The sequence below is a fragment of the Vicia villosa genome, unplaced genomic scaffold (assembly GCF_029867415.1).
Source record: "Vicia villosa cultivar HV-30 ecotype Madison, WI unplaced genomic scaffold, Vvil1.0 ctg.000567F_1_1, whole genome shotgun sequence".
NCBI classification, from domain to species: Eukaryota; Viridiplantae; Streptophyta; class Magnoliopsida; order Fabales; family Fabaceae; genus Vicia; species Vicia villosa.
This window is the reverse complement of record NW_026705260.1, coordinates 463,838-485,474: the sequence shown is the minus strand read 5'-3', so window position 1 is coordinate 485,474 and position 21,637 is coordinate 463,838. Positions and strand designations below refer to the sequence as shown.

General features: G+C 35.3%; 1 protein-coding gene across 1 annotated transcript; it reads left to right on the top strand.

The window, feature by feature from the left end:
* Positions 1 to 20,700: 20,700 nt before the first annotated feature.
* On the top strand, positions 20,701 to 21,357 carry LOC131629460 (uncharacterized). The gene has a single exon (XM_058900247.1). It carries the CDS (start codon positions 20,701 to 20,703, stop codon positions 21,355 to 21,357), a length of 657 nt encoding a protein of 218 aa, XP_058756230.1.
* Positions 21,358 to 21,637: the final 280 nt, after the last annotated feature.

Sequence of the window (21,637 nt, the reverse complement as noted above, 5' to 3'; positions counted from 1 at the left end):
TTTTGTAAAATGTATGTATGGCGTTTGTTCGGGCATAGGTGAGTATAGTCTGGGTTTGGGGGTGTGATGGGTACCTTTGTCAATTTTTGGATTCAAAGAGGGGGAAATGATATAATCTAGTAAATCCTGTTCAGATTAGTAAATCCTGTTCAGATCAGTCTGGATCCTTTCTTGTTTCTTCTATTTCTAGTTTCACAAAGATATTGGATAAGATGTTGGATCTCATTTCTTCTTGTATCTTGTGATATGAGTTATGAACATAATTATGTCTTGTGTTCTGAGTTACCCGAAATTGGGGTCTGTTCCCCTAAGTTTCCCTCTAGAGACTGCAGGTTGGTGCTTGACTGCCATTTATGTGGTCTCTTATATTCCATGCGAGGAAGGTTTCTAAATTAAGGGGGAGCTACTTCAGCCAGTAAGGAATGTTTTTGGGGTTGTGAACCAAACATAATCTTAAAGTAAAAAGGATGCTTGACCCTAATGTATTGGTTCGCATAAAGATAAAAGAGGATTTGTTGTATAAAGAGGAAGAGTTTGGACCTTTGGTTATTCCCCTCATGTGCACCAAATGCTTTTTGTTGATGAGGTGGAGTTTTGTGCTGCAATGGAGCTCATTCAGAATGCGATAAATAAGATGTCAAACAAGATGTTCTACTGATGTTTGTAGTTCCTCTTTTGTAATTCTGAATTGTATCATTGTGCTTATTTGTTTTAGCCAAAATTTTCCAAAGGGGGAGATTGTTAGTTCACTATGTTTTAGGATTGGCATTAATTTTAGTAAAACAATATAGCAACATTGTGTTAAATAGGATATGTTAACTTGCCAAGAAGAATGGGTTGAGCAAGAAGTTCAATTTTTTGAATAAACATGTTGAGATGGAATGTTTCATCATCTAGAGCAACATGTCAGACAAGATGTCCTATACATAAGTGGTTCGACATCATGACTGGTTGGGCTGGGCTGTCGGATCATTCAAGGTTTAAGAGATGCAGAATATTCTGGGAATATTAGGCAATCTTATGTGGCGTGGGTTGATAGGTCTAGAAAAATCAAGTCAAAATCAAAAATATTCACTTTCTAATTATGGAGATAACTTAGGAAGATTTGATTGAAGATCTATTTTTATGCAAAATCTTCTGCAGATTTGTAGCAGCTGATATGTTGTGATTTTGAAGCCCAAATCTAGTTGGGAAAAGGTTATAAATAGAAGCATTATAACCTAGAAAAGGCACGGGTTCAAGATGTAGAAATACTAGGGCTTTGTCATTTGTACCACTCTCTATGAGGGTTGGTTGTTTGTGATCTACTCGGTTTGTGAGTTGGACTGTATTATGGAGTTGTAAGTCTCTATTATTGTTATCCTCGAAGCAGTGAAGCAAGAGTGAGTATTGTTCTTGATCGAAGCTTTTAAGCAAGATCAAGTATTCTTGATCAAGAGGTTCTTAATCTAGTATTTCTTGTAATTGAAGATTAAGGTAAAGGGTCGTCAATATTAGTAACTGGGATTTTTATTGTGAGATATCATTGCGGTGATTGGAAGTGAGAGGGGTTTCTTAAATCTAGGAGGTTTCTAGGTAGAAGTTGCATTGGATAGGGGTTAAGTGAGAAGTTCTAAACCGGAGGTTGTTTAGTTTCGAATTGATACTACTAATAGTGGATTTCCTTCCTGGCTTGGTAGCCCTTAGAGTTGATGTTGTTATACACCAAATTGGTTTAACAATTCTGGTGTGTTGTTTACTTTTCAGTATTGTTTGATTATGTTTATAACTTGCCATTATTGTTTGTTCGGATTCAGATGTTTCGGCATGTCATAGGTGTAACGCCCGGAAATTCGATTATTCGCTTAATCTAGATGTTCGGAGTGTTTAGTGAAGTTTTCGTATTTTAAGACGATTTAGCCGGTATTAGTTCGGGATAGCAGATTGATATTTAATCAAGAGTTTTGATATTTTGAGTATTAGAAATATTATTGGAATAACATTTGAAGTTTTGGGAATTTTCTGAGTAATTAAGATTAGAACGAAAATATGATATATTGGTCGAATTTGGATTGTCGGTGTTATTTTAAGAAGCGTATTTGAATTCATTAAGTTAAAAGTCGGATTTTAGTCGGACGGTCGAAGAATAATATTAAGAATAATATTATTTACAAGTCAGAATTTATTATATTGTTGGAATATTAATAAAAGTTATATTTTGATTTAATTGGAGCTATTTATCTTATTGGGCCTAAATTAAAATTGGGAAGAATAATAAAAAGGGAGTGAAAGACTAAGCCCAATTGCAAGTGATAAATTAGAGTTTTAGAGAATGAGAAGTGTAGTTTGTCATTTTGGAGAGAACAAAGTTTGAAGAGAAGGAGGCAGGCCAAGAGGAACAAGCTTGGAGATGCAATTGGAGACCCATTGAGTTGCTTCATTTGATAAGGTAAGGGTGAGATTCTCTTCTTATAATAGGGCTCATGAACAATTGTATGTGGGGAAATTGGATGTGTAGATTTATCGCATTTGCTTGTGATTATTTGTTGCTGGAAATTAGGGGTTAGGTTTTGCTTGTGTTGTGTTAAGAAGTTACCGAAAATTTAAAATTGAGATATGGAATAATGTTGAAATGCTGTGCATTTTTATAAATCGCTCGCTGTTATTATTGAAATTGTCTTGTTGATACATTGCGTGGAGCCCCTGTGACCGGCGGCATACATCTGCTGATCCATGACTACCTACAAATGCTTGAAGGGCACTTTATTTTGTTTCTGTTTTCTTATGTGGTTTTGTGTGGTGTCATGCGATTATGTGATTATACAATGTGCTTGTTATGTTAATCTATACATAATGATATAATAATAATAATGGAAATGGGTATATGATTAGGAGATGAGCATCATAATAGAAACAATAGGATTTTGGGTGACGAAACAGTAGAAATAGTAAACCAATAGAATATGACTAATTGAATGCAAAACTGTTCCGCCCGGTCGAAATAGCCGAATTAAGCGGTATAATTAGTTGTCCGGAATTTAATGAAAATTGACGTGGTAGCTAAGTTTAATTAGTATATTAACGTGGTGGTGTTATTTTGTCGAAATTGTGATATTAATCGGTCGATTAAATTAATGGTTGAATTAATCTTCAATAAGCCTATTTAATTGGAATAAATGTGAACTTAGATTAACTATTCGGTTTATCGGTAAATTACGATATCTTGAGTATTTAACCGAATGAATTGGATAACCGGTAAAGAATAGAATTGTGTCCGAATTAACCGGTTTAAGTTATGTTTTAGGGACTTGGTAATATGACTCGAGGTTTGATAAAGTCGTGAATATTAAGAATATAACCGAAAATTAGATAATCGGTAGCGACACAAAATTTGCGCAATTAATTGAAGTATGCTTTGTGATTAATTTTGGTTAGTTAATAGTGGATTAGTGGGTTAATTAGAAGACTAATTTATAGAGGATTATGAGACTAATTTGAGTTGACTTAATAAGTCGAATTATTGTGATATACCGAACATGACTTTGTCGTTTTGATACTTAACATGATATCTAATTTAGTTAAATGTTAATTGGAAGTTGATTCGGTTTACTTGATAAATTAGCATGTTGAGATTACTCTAAGACCCGACCGAAAAATGGTGATTTCGGTTTGAATGCCTTTGTTTCGAATAATGTTGTGATTGCCAATATGTTTATTAATGTGCATCATGTGTGATTAGCCTTATGGCATGAACCCTAGTGAGTTGTCGCTAGTTTAGTCGAGTAAGACGATAGTTGTGATAGTCCTGACAAAGTGTGTATTTGTGATGACGTGCCGAACATGATGATAATTGTGATTATCTTGTTTATATGATAAGTTGTATAATTGCGGTGATGTGTCGAAATATGACGATGTTTGTGATGATTGATAATATGTGATGTTGTATATATTTGTGATGATAATCTTGTGACTAAGTGAAGATGAATGATTAATTGTGACGTTGAATTACCTCTAATAATTGGTAATTATAAGTGACGTGGGCGTATGCCTAGTGATGATGTGTGATTGTGATGAGTATGTTGTGTATGTCTTGTTTGTCGAGTCACATTTCATATGTATACTCTGTGACGGCTTGGATTGGCAAATTAGTGACGAAGGCTTATGCCTTATGCCTCATATTCGGGCAATTGGTGACGGGGGCTGAAGCTCCGATTGGTACCACATGCATATACATGAGTCATGTCCCATGTGTCTTATGTGATTCGTAGTTGTGACGCTTTGTAACTATATCGTGATTGTAAATTGTGACTTGTTAAATGATGGAAGTATGTGAAGATATGAATTGATGACTTTGTGAATAGTATGATGATATCAATACTTGTGAATACAATTAACTGAATATGTCTGTGTGACTTATACTTGTGATGTATCGTGAATTAGCTTGCAAATTAAATGAATGAGATTTATATATAATTGATGTGAATATGAATTGTGGTGACTTGTTGTGAGATGTAAAGTATGTGAGACTTGTGAATTAGTGAAAGCATGAAGTATATAGCAATATTAATACTTGCGATGTGATGACTATATATGCCCGGATCCTAATATACAAGTTATCATGCGCTCACTTATATGATTTGATATCTCACTCTTTTCTCTTGTTCGTCGTTGCCTTTATATTGGTAACATGCAGGTATTCAAGTATGAAGATTTAGTTGTCGTTAATCGAGTCGGTTGTCGCTCTGATACGTAGCACTCGGGGAAAAGATTTATGATGTTATGATGTTGTCGTTTATTGTTTTATCTTAACTGAATAAGATGTTATTGACTCAAAGATTGAGAACTATGATTCCTCCATGTTCTAATGAAAGAAGTTATTCTGTTTTGAAAAGTATTATATGCTGAGTATTTGTTGATTGATTAAAGAAAGTGTTATGTATCTGCTAAATGCGATAAAGTGATTTGTTTGGAAATGAATATGTGACGCCTCATTCGTTTGTCGAGAAATTTTGAAACTCTGATTCTTGCATATAACTGCTGGGTAGAAATGGGGTGTTACAATAGGACATCTGATTTCTGATATACCAGAATTTCGAGTACAAATCATGATTCAAATCAAATACCATATGATTCAAATCATGTACAAAGTGTGATTTGAATCAACCTAAACAAGCCCTTAAGAAAAATGTTGAAAAATTATGTGATTTGAAGCATGTGCAAAGTGTGACTCAAATCAAATTGTGGCGAGGTGACTAGTAAGTTACTTTACTCAAATACACAACAAAAGAATATTTATTCAAAACATAAAAGTAGTTAAAAATAAATATTTTTAAGGGTTAATCAGATTAACTAATTATTTCAACCTTAAAATAATTTTACTTGTTTTAAGAAAGAATCCTTGATAAAATTCCTTTAGGGAGGACACTTCAAAAGTGTATCCTTATCCACACATCATTTGATACGTGAGTTGGTAAACAAACAGACAAATAAGTCCGTCACAAAGTTATTTACTTTATTGATCATCCCAGATCATTTTATGGAAAAATTCTCAAATAGTGTTGCTTTGATCATAACTGTTGACATCAGTCATTGTCGTTCATTTTTTGGATCAAAGACTTAAAAACATCTATACTTCTAGAATATACTCTTGCTTTCTTCTTCAAATGATCTTTCTTTAGAGTTCTAGACTGCATTGCCTACAAAAACAAGTAAATATGTTATTTTGATTTTTCTTTATATCTCTTATCTTCCTTGTATGGTGCCTTTGAGCATGTGTTATTTATTAGTTGGAAAATGATTCTTTATATTTCTCCCTAAGGTTAAAATCTTTCCTCTTATTTGTTCAACTGTTGAAGAAACTTCTTTATCTTCTTTGAACACGAGGATGTTGATAGAATTGGAACATGATATGATATGAGTGATGATCCTCAAGTTTAATCTTTTAATTACATTGACTTCTGTGATTTTCTTCTCTCTTGATTTTTCCTGAAATGCCTGAAGGTTTCTATCTTATAGATTTAAGAGTTGGAAAAATTTTCAATTCTTAATTCTCAAGATAAATGTTAGTAACAATTAAAACATTTTAGAAAATAACTTATTTGCCCCATGTGTTCATATCCTATGGCTTGATACTTCGAGAAACTCCATATACCTTTTCCAAATTATCCTACATTTCTTTGGCTTTTTTACAAAACAAAATTTATAATTTATCTTTGGTCAAAGAAGTTTTTCCACTCATTCATCATTTATTTGATGAGTAAGGTAAAATAGACCATTGAATAAGTTTATAAAGAAAAATGATTTAATTTTAAATAAAACACATGTGTATAAAAGAAAAAAATGATTTTTCAAAGGGTGGTGGTGGAGAGTTTTGAAAAAGAATCTTGTGTTGAAAGTCTTCTTCCTTCTGAGACGATTAGTACTTAAACAAGAGTTAGACTCTAATACCACTTATTGGACTTGAGACTTCTCACACAAGAGGGGGGAGGGTGAGTTGTGTGGTTTGAAAAAACATGGGTGTGAACACTTTCAAGATTAAAATTAAAGTTTGAAAACATTTTTCTATTTCTAAACTGCGAAATTTAAAAATAAAGTGCGGAAAATAAAAGAGTTAAGGGAAGACAAAAAACACCAAGAGTTATAGAGGTTAGGTAAAAAATAAATGACTTACTCCTCTCCCCAATAACTGATCTTGATAGTTTCCATTATATACTTGAGAATTTTTAGTAGATGAAGCTCATGAACCCTCTTATATAAGGAAATGGTGGGTGTCCTACAACCATGATAATACAAGACAGAAGATATGATCGTTTGTGTCGTCTCCATAAAAATTGTTGAGACTGAAGTGGCCAAGATTCCTTCCCAATTGTAGATTGAAGTGATTAAGCTTCTCTCCACGAAATATCTGAGCACAATTTGGTTTAACAGGATAACCAATAATCTCTTAAGATTTTAACAGGATGATCTTCTAACCTATGGTTTTAAACGGGCTAACCATGAACCTAATGGTACGTTCATCAATATTGATAATCTTCAACCTTCAAATAAACAAGGCTTATTAAGAGCCTTAAGGAAAATTCATCAATATTAACGATCTTCAACCTAAATAAACATAGGAACTAATCACACAATCCCCTACCAAAGCTTTTAACGAGTTTAGCTTCTAACCACATATTTTTATCTCTAAGTAGATTGTGTTCATCTAAGATGCATAAATAACATTCTCGAAGAACTTATACAATGCTACCTGTAACATCCCTTTATAATACCTCAAGTTATAATAATAAACAAATATTCAGAGTGAACATGTATATAAACAAGGGGCGTCACAACGATGTTTTCAAAAACTAAAAGCTTTTAAAAACCAACAAACATACATCAATAAATATACAATTCATATGGTCATCATAATAACACATCTTACTTAACATAATTCATTAAGAATATGCATACACAGCGGAAATAACGAATACTCATGAATTTCATAATGATCCATGTCCCATACCATGATCATATCACAAATAATATCCAAGACGGAATCATAACATCATATCCAAAATACTTGGCACTAAGGCCTCTCACAACAACAATAAACATCAACTGAAATCGTAAGGTAGTATCAAGATATAAATTCGAATAAAACATGAGTTCAATACCACTAATCCTAACCCAGTGTTACATGACCGGAGCATCGACTCACTACCTAATCAAATTGCGAAACTCGAAGCTCTTCGACTTAGCCACGAACAAGCAACTATTTGTCTGAACCTACACGTTACCAACAAAGGGCAACATTCAAACAGAAGGGTGAGAATTCAAATTATCATAGAAAATATAATAATGGGAAATGCAACATAAACAGGCATACATTTCACAATTCATCACACTTCTCAATTAGGCAATTCATATATCATATACCAATCATCACACCAAAACAAATATACAAGGCAATCACATAGCACACAATGTGACTCGAATGTAACAAATGTGACTCAATGCATATGGTACCATGTTTATGTTTCACCGCTTTCCAATTAAATATCTAGAATCCAAGCCACACTTCCAACCGGACAAGATCAAAGCCACTACACCTATTTCTACTTAAGGATTAATGTCTATCTTGTGAACCCAAAGTTTCACCGCTTCCGATTCTACCTCTAGAATCCAAGCCAACACGTGAACCCAAAGTTTAATCGCCTATATTTCAAAGCCAACCATTAATGCATGTACAATTATCTCAACACATATGCAATTAAGATTATCCACACAAATCTTAACATACCACATACCTCAATAATTCACACATTGAATTATCCGCCAATTGTACAAGATTCAAACAACAATATAACAATTGCAACAAGGCATGACAACCATCATATATCCAATCGCAAACATCATGAATATATCTCCACAAAGTATTCCAACAATTGTTATTCATCACATACCAAAATATAACGCACATAAGACAATTACATGTTATTTCACATAACCACATCATAATTAATCAATCAAGTGCAAATCAATTATATACCATCATATAGAACATCACAATATCTTCCTAATGCTTCAAACGGCGCATAAAAAGGAGTTACGGCTCAAAGGATACAACATTTTAAAGTTTGGAAAAGTTGCATACAGCAAGGTCCGCTCAACGACCTTCAAGCGCGCTTATGCAATTGAAATTTCAATAACCCCGCTTCAAGCGGTCAAAGACAGTAGAGAATCACAAACTGGACTTCACTTAGAGGGTTGGGTCCGCTTAGCGAGCTCCCTTTATTTTTGAAAAACAAACAGCATCCGCTTAGCGAGCATGGGGCCGCTTAGCGGACCTGCGATTTCACAGAAAAAAATAGTAACGTTTAGAACTACAAAATACATAATCCACTACTCCAAATCACTTCCAAACATCAAATACAACTAGTATTAATCATTATTGAACCATAACATTCATAAAAATCATGTTTAATCATGTAAATCCATAGAAATTAGCACAAAAGTTAGGGTTTACACATTTTCATGAAATTGCAAATATTGAAGATAACACATACACAAACACATTACCCAATCATAAATTCTACAAGAATTTGGATTCTAACCCTTACCTCTAGCTCTTAATCCACCCTCTTCAAGAATCTACTTCCTCTTCTCTTTTCTTCTCTTCTCTTCTCTTCTCTATGCCTCTTTTCTCTTCTTTCTATCTTTCTATCTTTTCCTAATTTAGGTTAAGTCATAAAATCCTCTTCTAACTCTCATTATCTCATGGGGCTTAACCCATCCACTATTCTCATTTCTAATTCAACTAAGCCCAATAGCTAATTCTAACATTATTCTACCATTTATTAATTAGCTAAATAACATATTACCACACAATTAAATAATTATCACTCAGACAATAATTAAATAAAACACACAAATAAATTATCAAACATCAAATAATCCTAATTAAATAAAATCTAATAAAAAATAGGGTGTTACACAAAAGATCTTTCCTCACAAAAGCATTTGGCTATAAGAACTAGTGAGAGAAAGTGAAACTTAGAGAGAGAGAAAGTGTGTGTCAATACAAAATTCGATTTTCGGATGCTTTTAACCGAGGAATGAGACCTTTATTTATATGCTTGAAAATCCCTAAAAGAGGAAATATCATTAACGCAAAAATGACGGTTACTAATCAATTGAGTTAATCGATTAGTTCATTTAAAAATAACAGCTATGAGTTCCAAAATAGGAAAGAATTGATATAAAGTTGTTGCATAGGATCTGAGCGCGTCCAAATTGCCTTGTTCCTTAAGGAAGTGATAATCTAATCGATTAACACTTAGTTCTAATCGATTAGATTGAGTTAAAATATATTTTTTTGATTTTTTGAATGCTCTCATCCTTTTTTATGCAACATCTATATACTTCTCAAAGTTTTTTCTTTTTAAAAACATTTTTAAAAAAGGTTTTAAGTGTGTGTTTACTTATAGCCATCTACCTCTATAAAGAAAGAACATTTGCTTAGGAGATTAACTTCTCTAAGCCTTGTATAATAGATTCTTTCATGTTGACACTTGCTTTGAGATTTCTTTTGAGGATTTTGATGTAGTCTGTTTGTTTGCCTTTGTCTGAAACTTTGTTTGATGTTTGAGGCTTTATCTATGTATGAAACTTTTGTCAATCCTTATCAAACCCATGGCTTGCATCTTTATCGGCTTTAAGTACATTAGTTGAATTTCTTTATGATTGCATCTTTATCATGCTGGGTATTTCTTCTATTATTCATAGTTGTCATCATGTTACATCTTTGTCATGCTAAAGATCTATTTCATCCTTTACAGTTGTCATCATCAAAACATCCATGTCATCTTGATTACCTGCAAAAGAAGTTTCCACAAGCTTCCTTTTATTTACTCGGGTGTTCCTAATTTCAAGGGTAGACCAAAAGTAGAGTGCTTTTAACTTCTGGTTGATAAAATCAAAGGTAAAATTGCAGCTTGGAAGGCAAGTCTCTTATCTATAGTAGGGATAATGCAACTGGTCAGAATTTTCATATAAGGCATGATCTATTATGGTGTACTCTTAGCCAGTCAGTTTGCTTCATAAAATTAAATGGTGTAGAAATTTCACCTGGAGTTCTGATATTAAAAAAAAAGAAGTTGGTTACCGTGGCATAGAAAACTTGTTGTAAAGATTTCAATAATGGTGGCCTAGGTTTGAGGTTCCTTAGGCTTCTTAATAATGCAACTGATCTATGGCAGTGTTGGTGTATCAAAACTGACACTGACAAATGGGCAAGTATTTTAAGAGCCATAGTCTTCAAAAATGGCAGGCAGGTCTAGTACCATGTCTTATCTTTAATTTAGACATGGAGTAAATCGTTCTTGAATGTTTTGTCTAATAACTCCATCTGGCTAGTTGTTAATGGTGAAGAGATAAGTTTTTTGAGAGATGACTGGTGCGGTAAGGCACTAGTTGATGTTTTACAAATTCTAGAGGGCAGTCAACTGCATCTAAAAGCTAAGCTAAGTGACATAATTCATGGTAACTCAATGTTTATTCCTACTAGTTCAGCTCTTCTGTGCCCGACCTTGACTTACATGGCTTCGAAAGTTCACACTAACATTTTAAAAGAGGATATAATGGTTTAGACTTGGACTGATAGTGGGCAACTAACTGTGAAAGATGCATATTCTCATTTCAACAGCAATACTCAAGGCATCGGTTGGGGGAAAATTGATTTGGTGTCCTTCTATTCCACCCTATAAATCTCTGCTCTTTTGGAGATTGATATGTGAAAAATTGCCTACTAATGACAAGCTTAGTACAAGGGAAATAAACCTTCCTTATCATTGTTCTTTGTGTCTTAAGGAGCAAGAAACTTTGCATCACTTTTCTTCAGCTGTAGGTATACTAGGAATGTTTGGTATCAGTTGCGAAACATGCGGGAGAGAGGCCCTCATATTAGCTGTTTGGATGACGTTTGATGGTCATGGGCAGCAATGTTTCGAAACAATGTAATATGGTCATCAAAGTTGCAGTGATAAACACCATTCACTGTATCTAACAAGCTCGCAATCAAGCCAAATTTCAATGCAATCTCATACAATTGAGGTCTTAGTGTGCTTTTATCCCCTCTTTAACTTTTTTTGTTGGCAATCATACCACCAATTATGCAAGTTCATCCATTAATGAGTTTGTGGTGCTTAAAAATTTTAAAGTTCAAATTCAATCCGCCTAAAGCTTTTGTTGTCAGAGAGGTTTTTGGTGTCCTCCTCAGGTGGATTGGATCAAAGTTAAACACAAATGGCGCTTCAGCAGGAACTCTTTTACTAGCAACATATGAGGTTATTTTTAGGAGTGATAAGAGTGAGTATCTTGGCAGCTTTGCTTGTAATTTGGGTCCAGAAAGTGCATTATAATCGAGCTTATGGGAGCTATTTTGGCAATGGAGTATGCTATCAATCAAAATTGGATTAATTTGTGGTTGGAAACCGATTCTATCTTAGTAGTTAAAGCTTACAGTAAACCATCTGTTGTGCCTTAGAAATTAGGGAATGAATGAGATAACTGTAACTTTCAGATGATAAATTATATTTTTTTGGCCACTCATATTTATAGAGAAAGGGATCATTGTGCAAATTAGTTAGCTAATTTAAGTTTAAGTATTACTAATTTTACTTGGTGTAACGATATTCATACGAATATGTAGATTTGGACTTCAATAAAAACAAACTAAATTTATTTTATTTTAAAATTAGATAGGTTTGAAGTTTTGACTTTATTTATGTCCCTTATATTTTTTTGAGAATATCTTACCCAACCCCTTAGATCTCTTACCCATATTGATTTGTCAAAATTACCCTTGTTTTCGTAGATGTACCTCCAGAAGCAATTTTCTTTAAAATCTTTCGTTTTTTCCGTAGGTGCATCTACGAAAGTATTAAAACTTGAGAAAATTTCAAATTAATTGAGAAGATCCCAATTAATTGGGAAAATTCCAAATTAAATAAAATCTTTCGTAGTTACATCTACATAAGGTTTTGAAAATAGAGTGTTCTGTAAATGTACCTACGGAACATTCTGTTATATTTACAAATCAATTACATTTCACTCCTAAACTCCAATTTTTATAACAAAAATGAAACAAATCAAAATAATTGAAAAATCTCAATTGCACCAATGTGATTTACTCTAATTTGATGTTCCATTTTTATTATAAAAATTAGAATTTAGGAGTGAAATGTAGTTGATTTGAAAATATAATAGAATGTTCCGTAAGTACATCTACGGAACAATCTATTTTCAAAATCTTTCGCCGATCTAACTACGGAAGATTTCATTTAATTTGAGATTTTCCCAAGTAATTTATAATTTTCCAATTAATTTGAGATTTCCCCAATTAATTTGGGATCTTTTCAAATTTCACTATGTTTTAAAGCTTCTAGATGCACCTACAAAAACACACTACTTTCACATGTATATCTACGAAAGCAGAAGACATAAATGAAATTTTGCAGGATGACTAAGAGATTTAGGGGTGGATTGATATTTTCTCTTTTTTAACCTACTAGTAACAAACCCATGTGTATGCACGGGTTCGGTTACGCGAATTTGAATACATCATTTGTTTTAAATAAAAATATTAAAAAAGAAAAAAATTATAAATAATTGATTATTTCGTATATAAAAATATTTATATCAATAATAGATTTTTTCCCGTTTACCATTTTTGAATTAAAAATATTTAATCATAAATATCATTTCTCGTATATAAAAATATTTATATCAATAATAGATTTTTTTCCCGTATACAGACTTCATTTTTGTTTAGGTATCATTTACAAAAATATTTGGATCAATAGTAAATTTCGTATATAAAAATATTTAGATCAATAATAAACTTTTTTCCGTATACCATTTCTTAATAAAAAAATATTTGGGTCATAAATACCATTTTTCGTAAATAATAGATCTTTTCCGTATATAAATATTATTTTTGTTTAAGTATCATTTACAAAAATATTTAGATCAATATTAAATTTTCGTATATTAAAATATTTAGATCAATTATATATTTTTTCCCGTATACGATTTTTAGATAGAAAATATTTGATCATAAATACCATTTCTCGTATATAAAAATATTTAGGTCAATAATAGATTTTTTCCTGTATACACACTTCATTTTTGTTTAGGTATCATTTACAAAAATATTTGGATCAATAGCAAATTTCGTATATAAAGATATTTACATCGATAGTAGATTTTTTCCCGCATACCATTTTTTAATAAAAAATATTTGGATAATAAGTAACATTTTTCGTAAATAATAATACAAATATTATTTTTATTTAGGTATCATTTACAAAAATATTTGGATCAATATTAAATTTTCGTATAAAAAAATATTTAGATCAATAATAATTTTTTTCCCATATACCATTTTTAGATAAAAATTATTTGATCATAAATACCATTTCTCGTATATAAAAATATTTAGACTAATAATATATATTTTTCCCGTATACAAACCTCATTTTTGTTTAGGTATCATTTCCAAATTTATTTGGATCAATAGTAAATTTCGTATATAAAAATATTTAGATCAATAGTAGATTATTTTCCCGTATACCATTTTGGAATAAAAATATTTGGATCATAAATATCATTATTTGTAAATAATAGATTTTTTTTCCATATACAAATATTATTTTTGTTTATGTGTCATTTACAAAAATATTTGAATCAATATCAAATTTTCATATATAAAATTATTTAGATCAATAATTGATCAATAATTGATCAATAATTGTTTTTTTTTGAACAACTTTGAAAAAACAAATGAGATCCAATTATGGGAATCACATTCCTCAAGCCTTGTTCATATTATATGGTCCAAAAGCTACTTCCACTACGTACCATGTTTACTCCTCATGAGCTGTGTGTGTCTACTGTCTACTACTCTCTTTATATAATCCTGAAATAAATGTGAACGAAAGTATTACACTATTAAGGAGCTGAAAATCTTCAAATCAAAGGTGACATTAGTTATGTCAAATTTCAACTCTCTCTAATTAGACAAAAAACTTTCTCGGCGCGACCAATGTTCTTCTCCGGCGGTCTTCCTCGGAGCTCCTAGAAAGGAATCGTTCATCCCCTTGATTTTTGTTTAAACTCCTGGCTTTAGGGCTTAGGGACCTTATCGTGGTGGTGGTTCTGTTTCTGATTTAGGGCTTTGGGATCCCGCACGGTCTTGGGTTGTCGCGTCTTTCTCGTTGTGTGGTGTTCTGCTTTCTTGTGCCTCCATGGATTGGCAGAGGAGAAATGGCAAGAGGGCTTTCAAGCATCTTACTCCGCGTTGGGATGTTTTCCCCTTTGGGGGACGAAAGATTACAGGGGAGGCGGCATCTAGGTGTTCTTCTATCTATTTCTCGGAGTTTCCAGACAGAGTGAATGCTAAGGACATGTTCAGCTTGTTTGGGTGTGTTGAGGAGGTCTTCGAGGTGGTGATTCCTCCAAGGAGGAACAAGCGGGGGAAGAGGTTTGGCTTTGCTAGGTTCAAAGATGTGGACAATGTTAGGGTGTTGGCGGTTAAATTGGACAACATCGTCATTGATGGGGTGAAGATTCACGCTAACCCGCCGCGGTTTGAGAGAATTTCTAGTGATGGTGGGAAGCCTGCAGGAGATAACACGAGGCCTCCGTATCTGCGTAACAAAGGTTTGCCTTTTGTCATGAAGAAGATGTGGGATTCGGGAGTTGGGATCAGATCTTTCGCTGAGGTGGTTAATGGCAGGGGAGATAAGAACGGCGCGGAGGCTTCGAATGTCAATTTGGAGTTTTCTTCGTCTCCTGAGACGGTTGCAAGATTCGATAAGGCGTACGTTGGGAAGGTGGCGAACCCAGGTATGACTTATAACATTCAAACTTGCTTTGAAACCGAGGGCTATTTCTCTATCAAGGTGACTCCGTTGGGTGCAAATTTATGTCTCTTGGAAGAGGTAGTAGAGGGAGATATAGAGATTCTGGTTAGGGAAGGTGAGAGTTGGTGGAAGCAGTGGTTCACTGAGATCAAAAAGTGGAGTAGAAAGGACGTAGATGATGAACGGGACACTTGGTTAAGGGTGTTTGGGGTGCCTTTCCATGTTTGGGGTTTCGAATTCTTCGAATTCTTAGCCAAAAGGGTGGGGACATATATATGTTCTGATGATAATTCTTTGAAGGGTGTTAATCTTGATGTGGCCAGATTTATGGTTAGAACTCATTGCTCGAAATTTCTAAATGAGGAGCTGTGTGTCAGGATAGATGGGGTTTCTCACTCCATCAAAATTATGGAGGATCTGCAAGGCCCCCTTAGAATTAACCTGCTGAACTCTAGGTTGGAACCTGCGGTTAGAGAAGTAACAGATTCGGAGGAGGAATGGTTTCAGAAGCACGGGGAGGATCGGGCTGATAGTTCTTTGGAGAACTCCTTTTCTGGCTCGGTGGAAGGAATAGAGGAAAAGGAAGTTTTTATGAAGGAGCCTATCTTGACTCCTCTGGGCGGTGAAGTTGAGGGAATTGAACACGGGATTTCTAAGGAGTGCGCGATTACAGCGTCTATCGCTAAATCGGAAGAGAATTTTCGTTCCAAGGAGGTTTCTTGTTCTTTTGATAAGGCGATTGGGGAGGCCAAGAAGCATAATGCTAGTCTTAAGGAATTGGACAGTGACAAAGGCATATTGCAAGCTGTGACTGTTTCTTCTTGTTCCTTGGTGAGCTGTTCAGTGGATTCATTCTTTAAGAAGGAAGCTTCTTGTAAGATTTTGGAGAAGGTCAGCAGCGGTACGAAACTTAAGAACAGGTCGTTAATAGATTTGGTTGGTCCTCATTCTGTTAAGAAAAAGAGGGTGAAGAAGCGGCTGTTGTGCGATCATTCTGGACTTCCGGTTTTGCAGATTGCAGCAGCAGCCGGGGACAGCGCGAACCAAGAGCAGTTGTTGACTTCCACAACTAATGAGGAGGAAGATAATTACTCAGCAGGGATGGTGCTATGCAGTGACCCGATTTCAGATGGTGACTTGATTAATTGTAACAACAGGTTTTGGGATAATGTCGATTCTGATATTGGCACTAAAACTTGGAATGCCATTTCTAACATGGGTGTGGTCAGCAACAACAATAGCATTGATTACCGTAAGAAGCTGGAAGATATGGAGAAGATAGATAAAGCAAGAATGGTTAGCAAGAAGGTGAATAAGAAAGGTTTACTATGTTAATAGGGTCTTTTAATATAAGGGGAGGGGGCAGTCTGCTGAAGAGAAGAAGGATCAGTAAGATAATCTTGCAGGGGAAGGCTGATATCTTTTTAATTCAAGAATCTAAACTAGAGGAAGTGGACAGTAGGCTGATTGGTTCTGTGTGGCAGAAAGAGGATATAGGTTGGTCTTTTTTGAGCGCTGTAGGTAGCAAAGGGGGTCTGATTACTATGTGGAAGGCTGCCCTATTTGAGGAAATTTTGAGTTTTAAGGGGGATGGTTACCTAGGTATAAAGCTGTGCTGTAAAGGGTGTTACTTCTATGTTGTTAACATTTATTCTCCGTGCAACTTGCCGTTGAAAAAGACGCTTTGGTGCGAAATTCTGAAGTTGAGGGCGAAATACTCGGATGCTGCGTGGGTTCTAGCCGGCGACTTTAATGCTGTTGCGAGTCTAAATAAGGAAGGGTGTTTCGGGTGGCAGTAGAAAGGCAGAATTGAGTGGTTTCGCTAGCTTCGTGGAGTCGGTGGATTTGGTGGATTTGCCTTGTAAGGGAAAAAGATTTACATGGTATAGTGGTAATGGAATTTCTTGCAGTAGGATTGATAGGTTTTTGGTATCCGAAGAGTTGATATCCGAGTGGGGGTTGGTTGGGCAATTCATCGCTAGTAGGGACATTTCGGATCATTGTCCAGTTTGGCTAGTGGTGGACAAGGAAAATTGGGGCTCTAAGCCGTTTGTTTTCAACAATGGGTGGTTTGATGATAAGTCGTTTCTCCCTTTTGTCGAGTCCGTTTGGAAGTCTTTGAAGGTGAATGGGAGAGGTGACTTTGTGTTGAAGGAGAAAATGAGACTTTTAAAGGAGAGTATTAGGAAGTGGAATTTAGACGTTTATAGGAAAATTGACCTGGATATCAAGGAGGGTGCTAAGTTAATTAACAAGGAGGACGAATTTTTGGAAAATTGTAATTTGGAGAATATGGAGGAAGCGGTCAAAAGATGGAGTGAAGCTACTAGTCGGTTCTGGACTAACATGAGGATAAAAGAGAATCTTCTTCTACAGAAATCTAGGCTTAAATGGGATAACGAAGGTGACGACAACAGTAAATTTTTCCATTCTGTGATGAAGGAGAGAAGAAGGAGGAACTATTTAGGTGCATTACCAACGACGAGGGGAGTTCTTAATGAGGTAGAGGAGGTTAGAGAGGAGGTTAGGCGTCATTTTTCCGAAAAATTCGAAGAGAGCGACTACAATAGACCGATCTTGGAAGGCATTCATTTCGAGAAATTGGAAGGTTCAAAGGCCGAAGGGTTGGAGGCACTCTTTACGGAGGAAGAGATTAAGGAGGCTGTTTGGAGTTGTGAAGGATCTAAAAGTCCAGGGCCGGATGGTTTCAACTTCTTTTTTATAAGAAAGTGTTGGTCGTTCTTGATACTTGATTTTGTGAAATTCTTCAATGACTTCCACAAGTATGCGGTATTGTCTAAAGCGATTAACTCTTCTTTCCTGACCCTTATCCCGAAAAAAGATAATCCTTTGGGTCTAGATGATTACCGTCCGATTTGTTTGGTTGGTTGTCTCTACAAGTGTTTGGCTAAATTGCTTGCTTCTAGGTTGAAACTTGTGCTGAATGATATTGTTTCAGATTGCTAAACGGCGTTTGTGCCGGGTAGGCAACTCCTTGATGGAGTCGTAGTGGCGAATGAGCTAGTGGACTATGTTGTTAAGGAAAAGAAAGAGTGTATCCTTTTCAAAGTTGATTTCGAAAAGGCGTATGATAAAGTTAGTTGGCATTTTCTTAGATACATGTTGAGGAGGTTAGGTTTCGGAGATTTATGGATGAAGTGGATGGAAGCGTTGGCGTTTAAAAGTCACATGTCCGTTTTGGTGAACGGTAGCCCGACAAAGGAATTTAATGTTTTCTGAGGCCTAAGACAAGGCGATCCTTTGTCTCCCTTTTTATTTGTTCTGGTGGCGGAAGGGTTGGCGGGTCTAGTTAGAAGGGCTGGTGTGGTGGATAATTTCAGGGGGATAAATATAAATGGTGATTATAAGGTGGAGCTTCTCCAGTACGCGGATAACACGTTATTGGTGGGGGATGGAAGTTGGCAACACATTTGGGCTTTGAAGGCGGTTCTTAGAGCTTTCGATCTTGTGTCCGTCCTTGGGGTGAATTTTCATAAGAGTAGTCTGATTGGCATCAATTCTAGTGTGCATTTTGTGGGGGCAGCAGCTAACTTCCTTGCTTGTAACACGGAGAATCACAATTTTTCTTTTCTTGGTATACCGATAGGTGGTAATCCGAGGCGCATCTCTTTTTGGCAGCCTTTGATCTTTAAGTTGAAAAGGAGGCTCAACGGGTGGAGTGGCAGATTTCTTAGATTGGGAGGAAGGATCACCTTATTGAAGTCGGTTTTAAGTAGTCTTCATATTTTCTTAATGTCATTCTATAGGGCTCCAGTTCAAGTTTGTAAAGAGATCTCTATAATTTAAAATTCCTTTTTGTGGAAAGGGGTGGAGGAAAGGAAGAAGATTCATTGGGCGAGGTGGGGTTTGGTTTGCCTTCCTAAGGAGAAAGGGGGTCTTGGTTTGAAATTAGTGGAAGAGTTCAATGTTTCCTTGCTTATGAAGTGGAGATGGAGGATTACTAAAGGCGGTGATGCGCAATGGATTAAGTTGCTAAGGGCTAGATATGGTGGTGTAAATATTTTGCTTGGGTATTCTGGTTTTTCTTGTAGGTTAGCTTCCTTTTGGTGGAAAGACATCATGAGGTTGGAGAAGCGGCACATTGAGGGTGATTTTCTCGAGAGATGTAAATTTATTCTCGGGAAAGGAAATTCTATTCTTTTTTGGCATGTTAATTGGTTGGGGGATTTTAGTTTGAAATCGGTTTTTCCGGATTTATTCTCTCACTCAATTTTGAAGAATGGTTTGGTGGAAGGTATGGGTGTGTGGGAAGAGGGTAGGTGGAGGTGGAGTAATTTGGGTGTTTCCGCTAATAACAATTCTTATATTTTGTTTCGCCTTCAAGAGTTAAAGGAGTTGTTAGTCGGTAGCATGCCGGATCGCGGGAGGGAGGACGATTCTTGGTGGACCCCGAACGGAGACAGAATCTTTTCGGTAAGGTCTTGTTACGATTATCTTTCGGTAAATAGTCTTGGTTCTATTTTTAGTCCGTAAAGAGAGAAGGCGTTGAAGTTGGCTTGGAAAGCTTTTATTCCTTTTAGATATAAAGCTTTTGCTTGGAGGGTTTTGATTGATAGACTCCCTTCTTAAAATCTTCTTTTTGTTAGAGGTATTCTCTCTTCTCCTTCCGATCTTTTTTGTGATTTTTGTAAAGATAGTGAAGAAAGTATAGCGCACCTTTTCTTTTCTTGTGTTGTGGCTAGGAAAGTATGGGGTTTCATTTTGGAGTGGTTAGAGATGGATTTGGTTTTGCTTCCGTTAGTTTGGGAGAACTTTCTTTTAGTCTATGAAGGTTTAAGGAGGAAGAAAGTTAGGAAGGGTACGGAGAGTTTGGTTTGGAGAGTTTGGTTTGAAATTAGTGGAAGAGTTCAATGTTTCCTTGCTTATGAAGTGGAGATGGAGGATTACTAAAGGCGGTGATGCGCAACGGATTAAGTTGCTAAGGGCTAGATATGGTGGTGTAAATATTTTGCTTGGGTATTCTGGTTTTTCTTGCAGGTTAGCTTCCTTTTGGTGGAAAGACATCATGAGGTTGGAGAAGCGGCACATTGAGGGTGATTTTCTCGAGAGATGTAAATTTATTCTCGGGAAAGGAAATTCTATTCTTTTTTGGCATGTTAATTGGTTGGGGGATTTTAGTTTGAAATCGGTTTTTCCGGATTTATTCTCTCACTCGGTTTTGAAGAATGGTTTGGTGGAAGGTATGTGTGTGTGGGAAGAGGGTAGGTGGAGGTGGAGTAATTTGGGTGTTTCCGCTAATAACAATTCTTATATTTTGTTTCGGCTTCAATAGTTAAAGGAGTTGTTAGTCAGTAGCATGCCGGATCGTGGGAGGGAGGACGATTCTTGGTGGACCCCGAACGGAGACGGAACCTTTTCGGTAAGGTCTTGTTACGATTATCTTTCGGTAAATAGTCTTGGTTCTATTTTTAGTCCGGAAAGAGAGAAGGCGTTGAAGTTGGCTTGGAAAGCTCTTATTCCTTTTAGATATAAAGCTTTTGCTTGGAGGATTTTGATTGATAGACTCCCTTCTAAAAATCTTCTTTTTGTTAGAGGTATTCTCTCTTCTCCTTCCGATCTTTTTTGTGATTTTTGTAAAGATAGTGAAGAAAGTATAGCGCACCTTTTCTTTTCTTGTGTTGTGGCTAGGAAAGTGTGGGGTTTCATTTTGGAGTGGTTAGAGATGGATTTGGTTTTGCTTCCGTTAGTTTGGGAGAACTTTCTTTTAGTCTATGAAGGTTTAAGGAGGAAGAAAGTTAGGAAGGGTACGGAGAGTTTGGTTTGGATAGCGGTGTGTTGGGGGTTGTGGAGAACGAGGAACAAAGTCATTTTCGGGAATGATAGTTGGAGCGTTCCGGACCTTGTTTGGAGTATTAAAGTGATGATTTGGAAATGGTCCTTCCACGGCGAAATTATGTATGGCAAATGCAACTTTTATGATTTTTGCAAAGATCCTTTGCACTTCTTAAGTTAGGTTGCAATTGTGGTGTAATTTCGTTCGCCTTTTCGGTTTTCCGATTTTTGTAAGAGGGCTTGAGTACCCCTAGTACTCCTTATTAATATATTCCTTGCTTACAAAAAAAAAATTGATTTTTTGGCCTTTTCTATTTTTGAATAAAAAATATTTGGATCATAAATAACATTTTTCGTATATAAAAATATTTATATCAATAATAAATTTTTTTTCCGTATACAAACTTCATTTTTGTTTAGGTATCATTTATAAAAATATTTGGATCAATAGTAAATTTCGT

Bases quoted from the DNA above. Each gene is read 5' to 3' on its own strand.
- LOC131629460 (XM_058900247.1), top strand. From the start codon at position 20,701: ATGCCGGATCGTGGGAGGGAGGACGATTCTTGGTGGACCCCGAACGGA.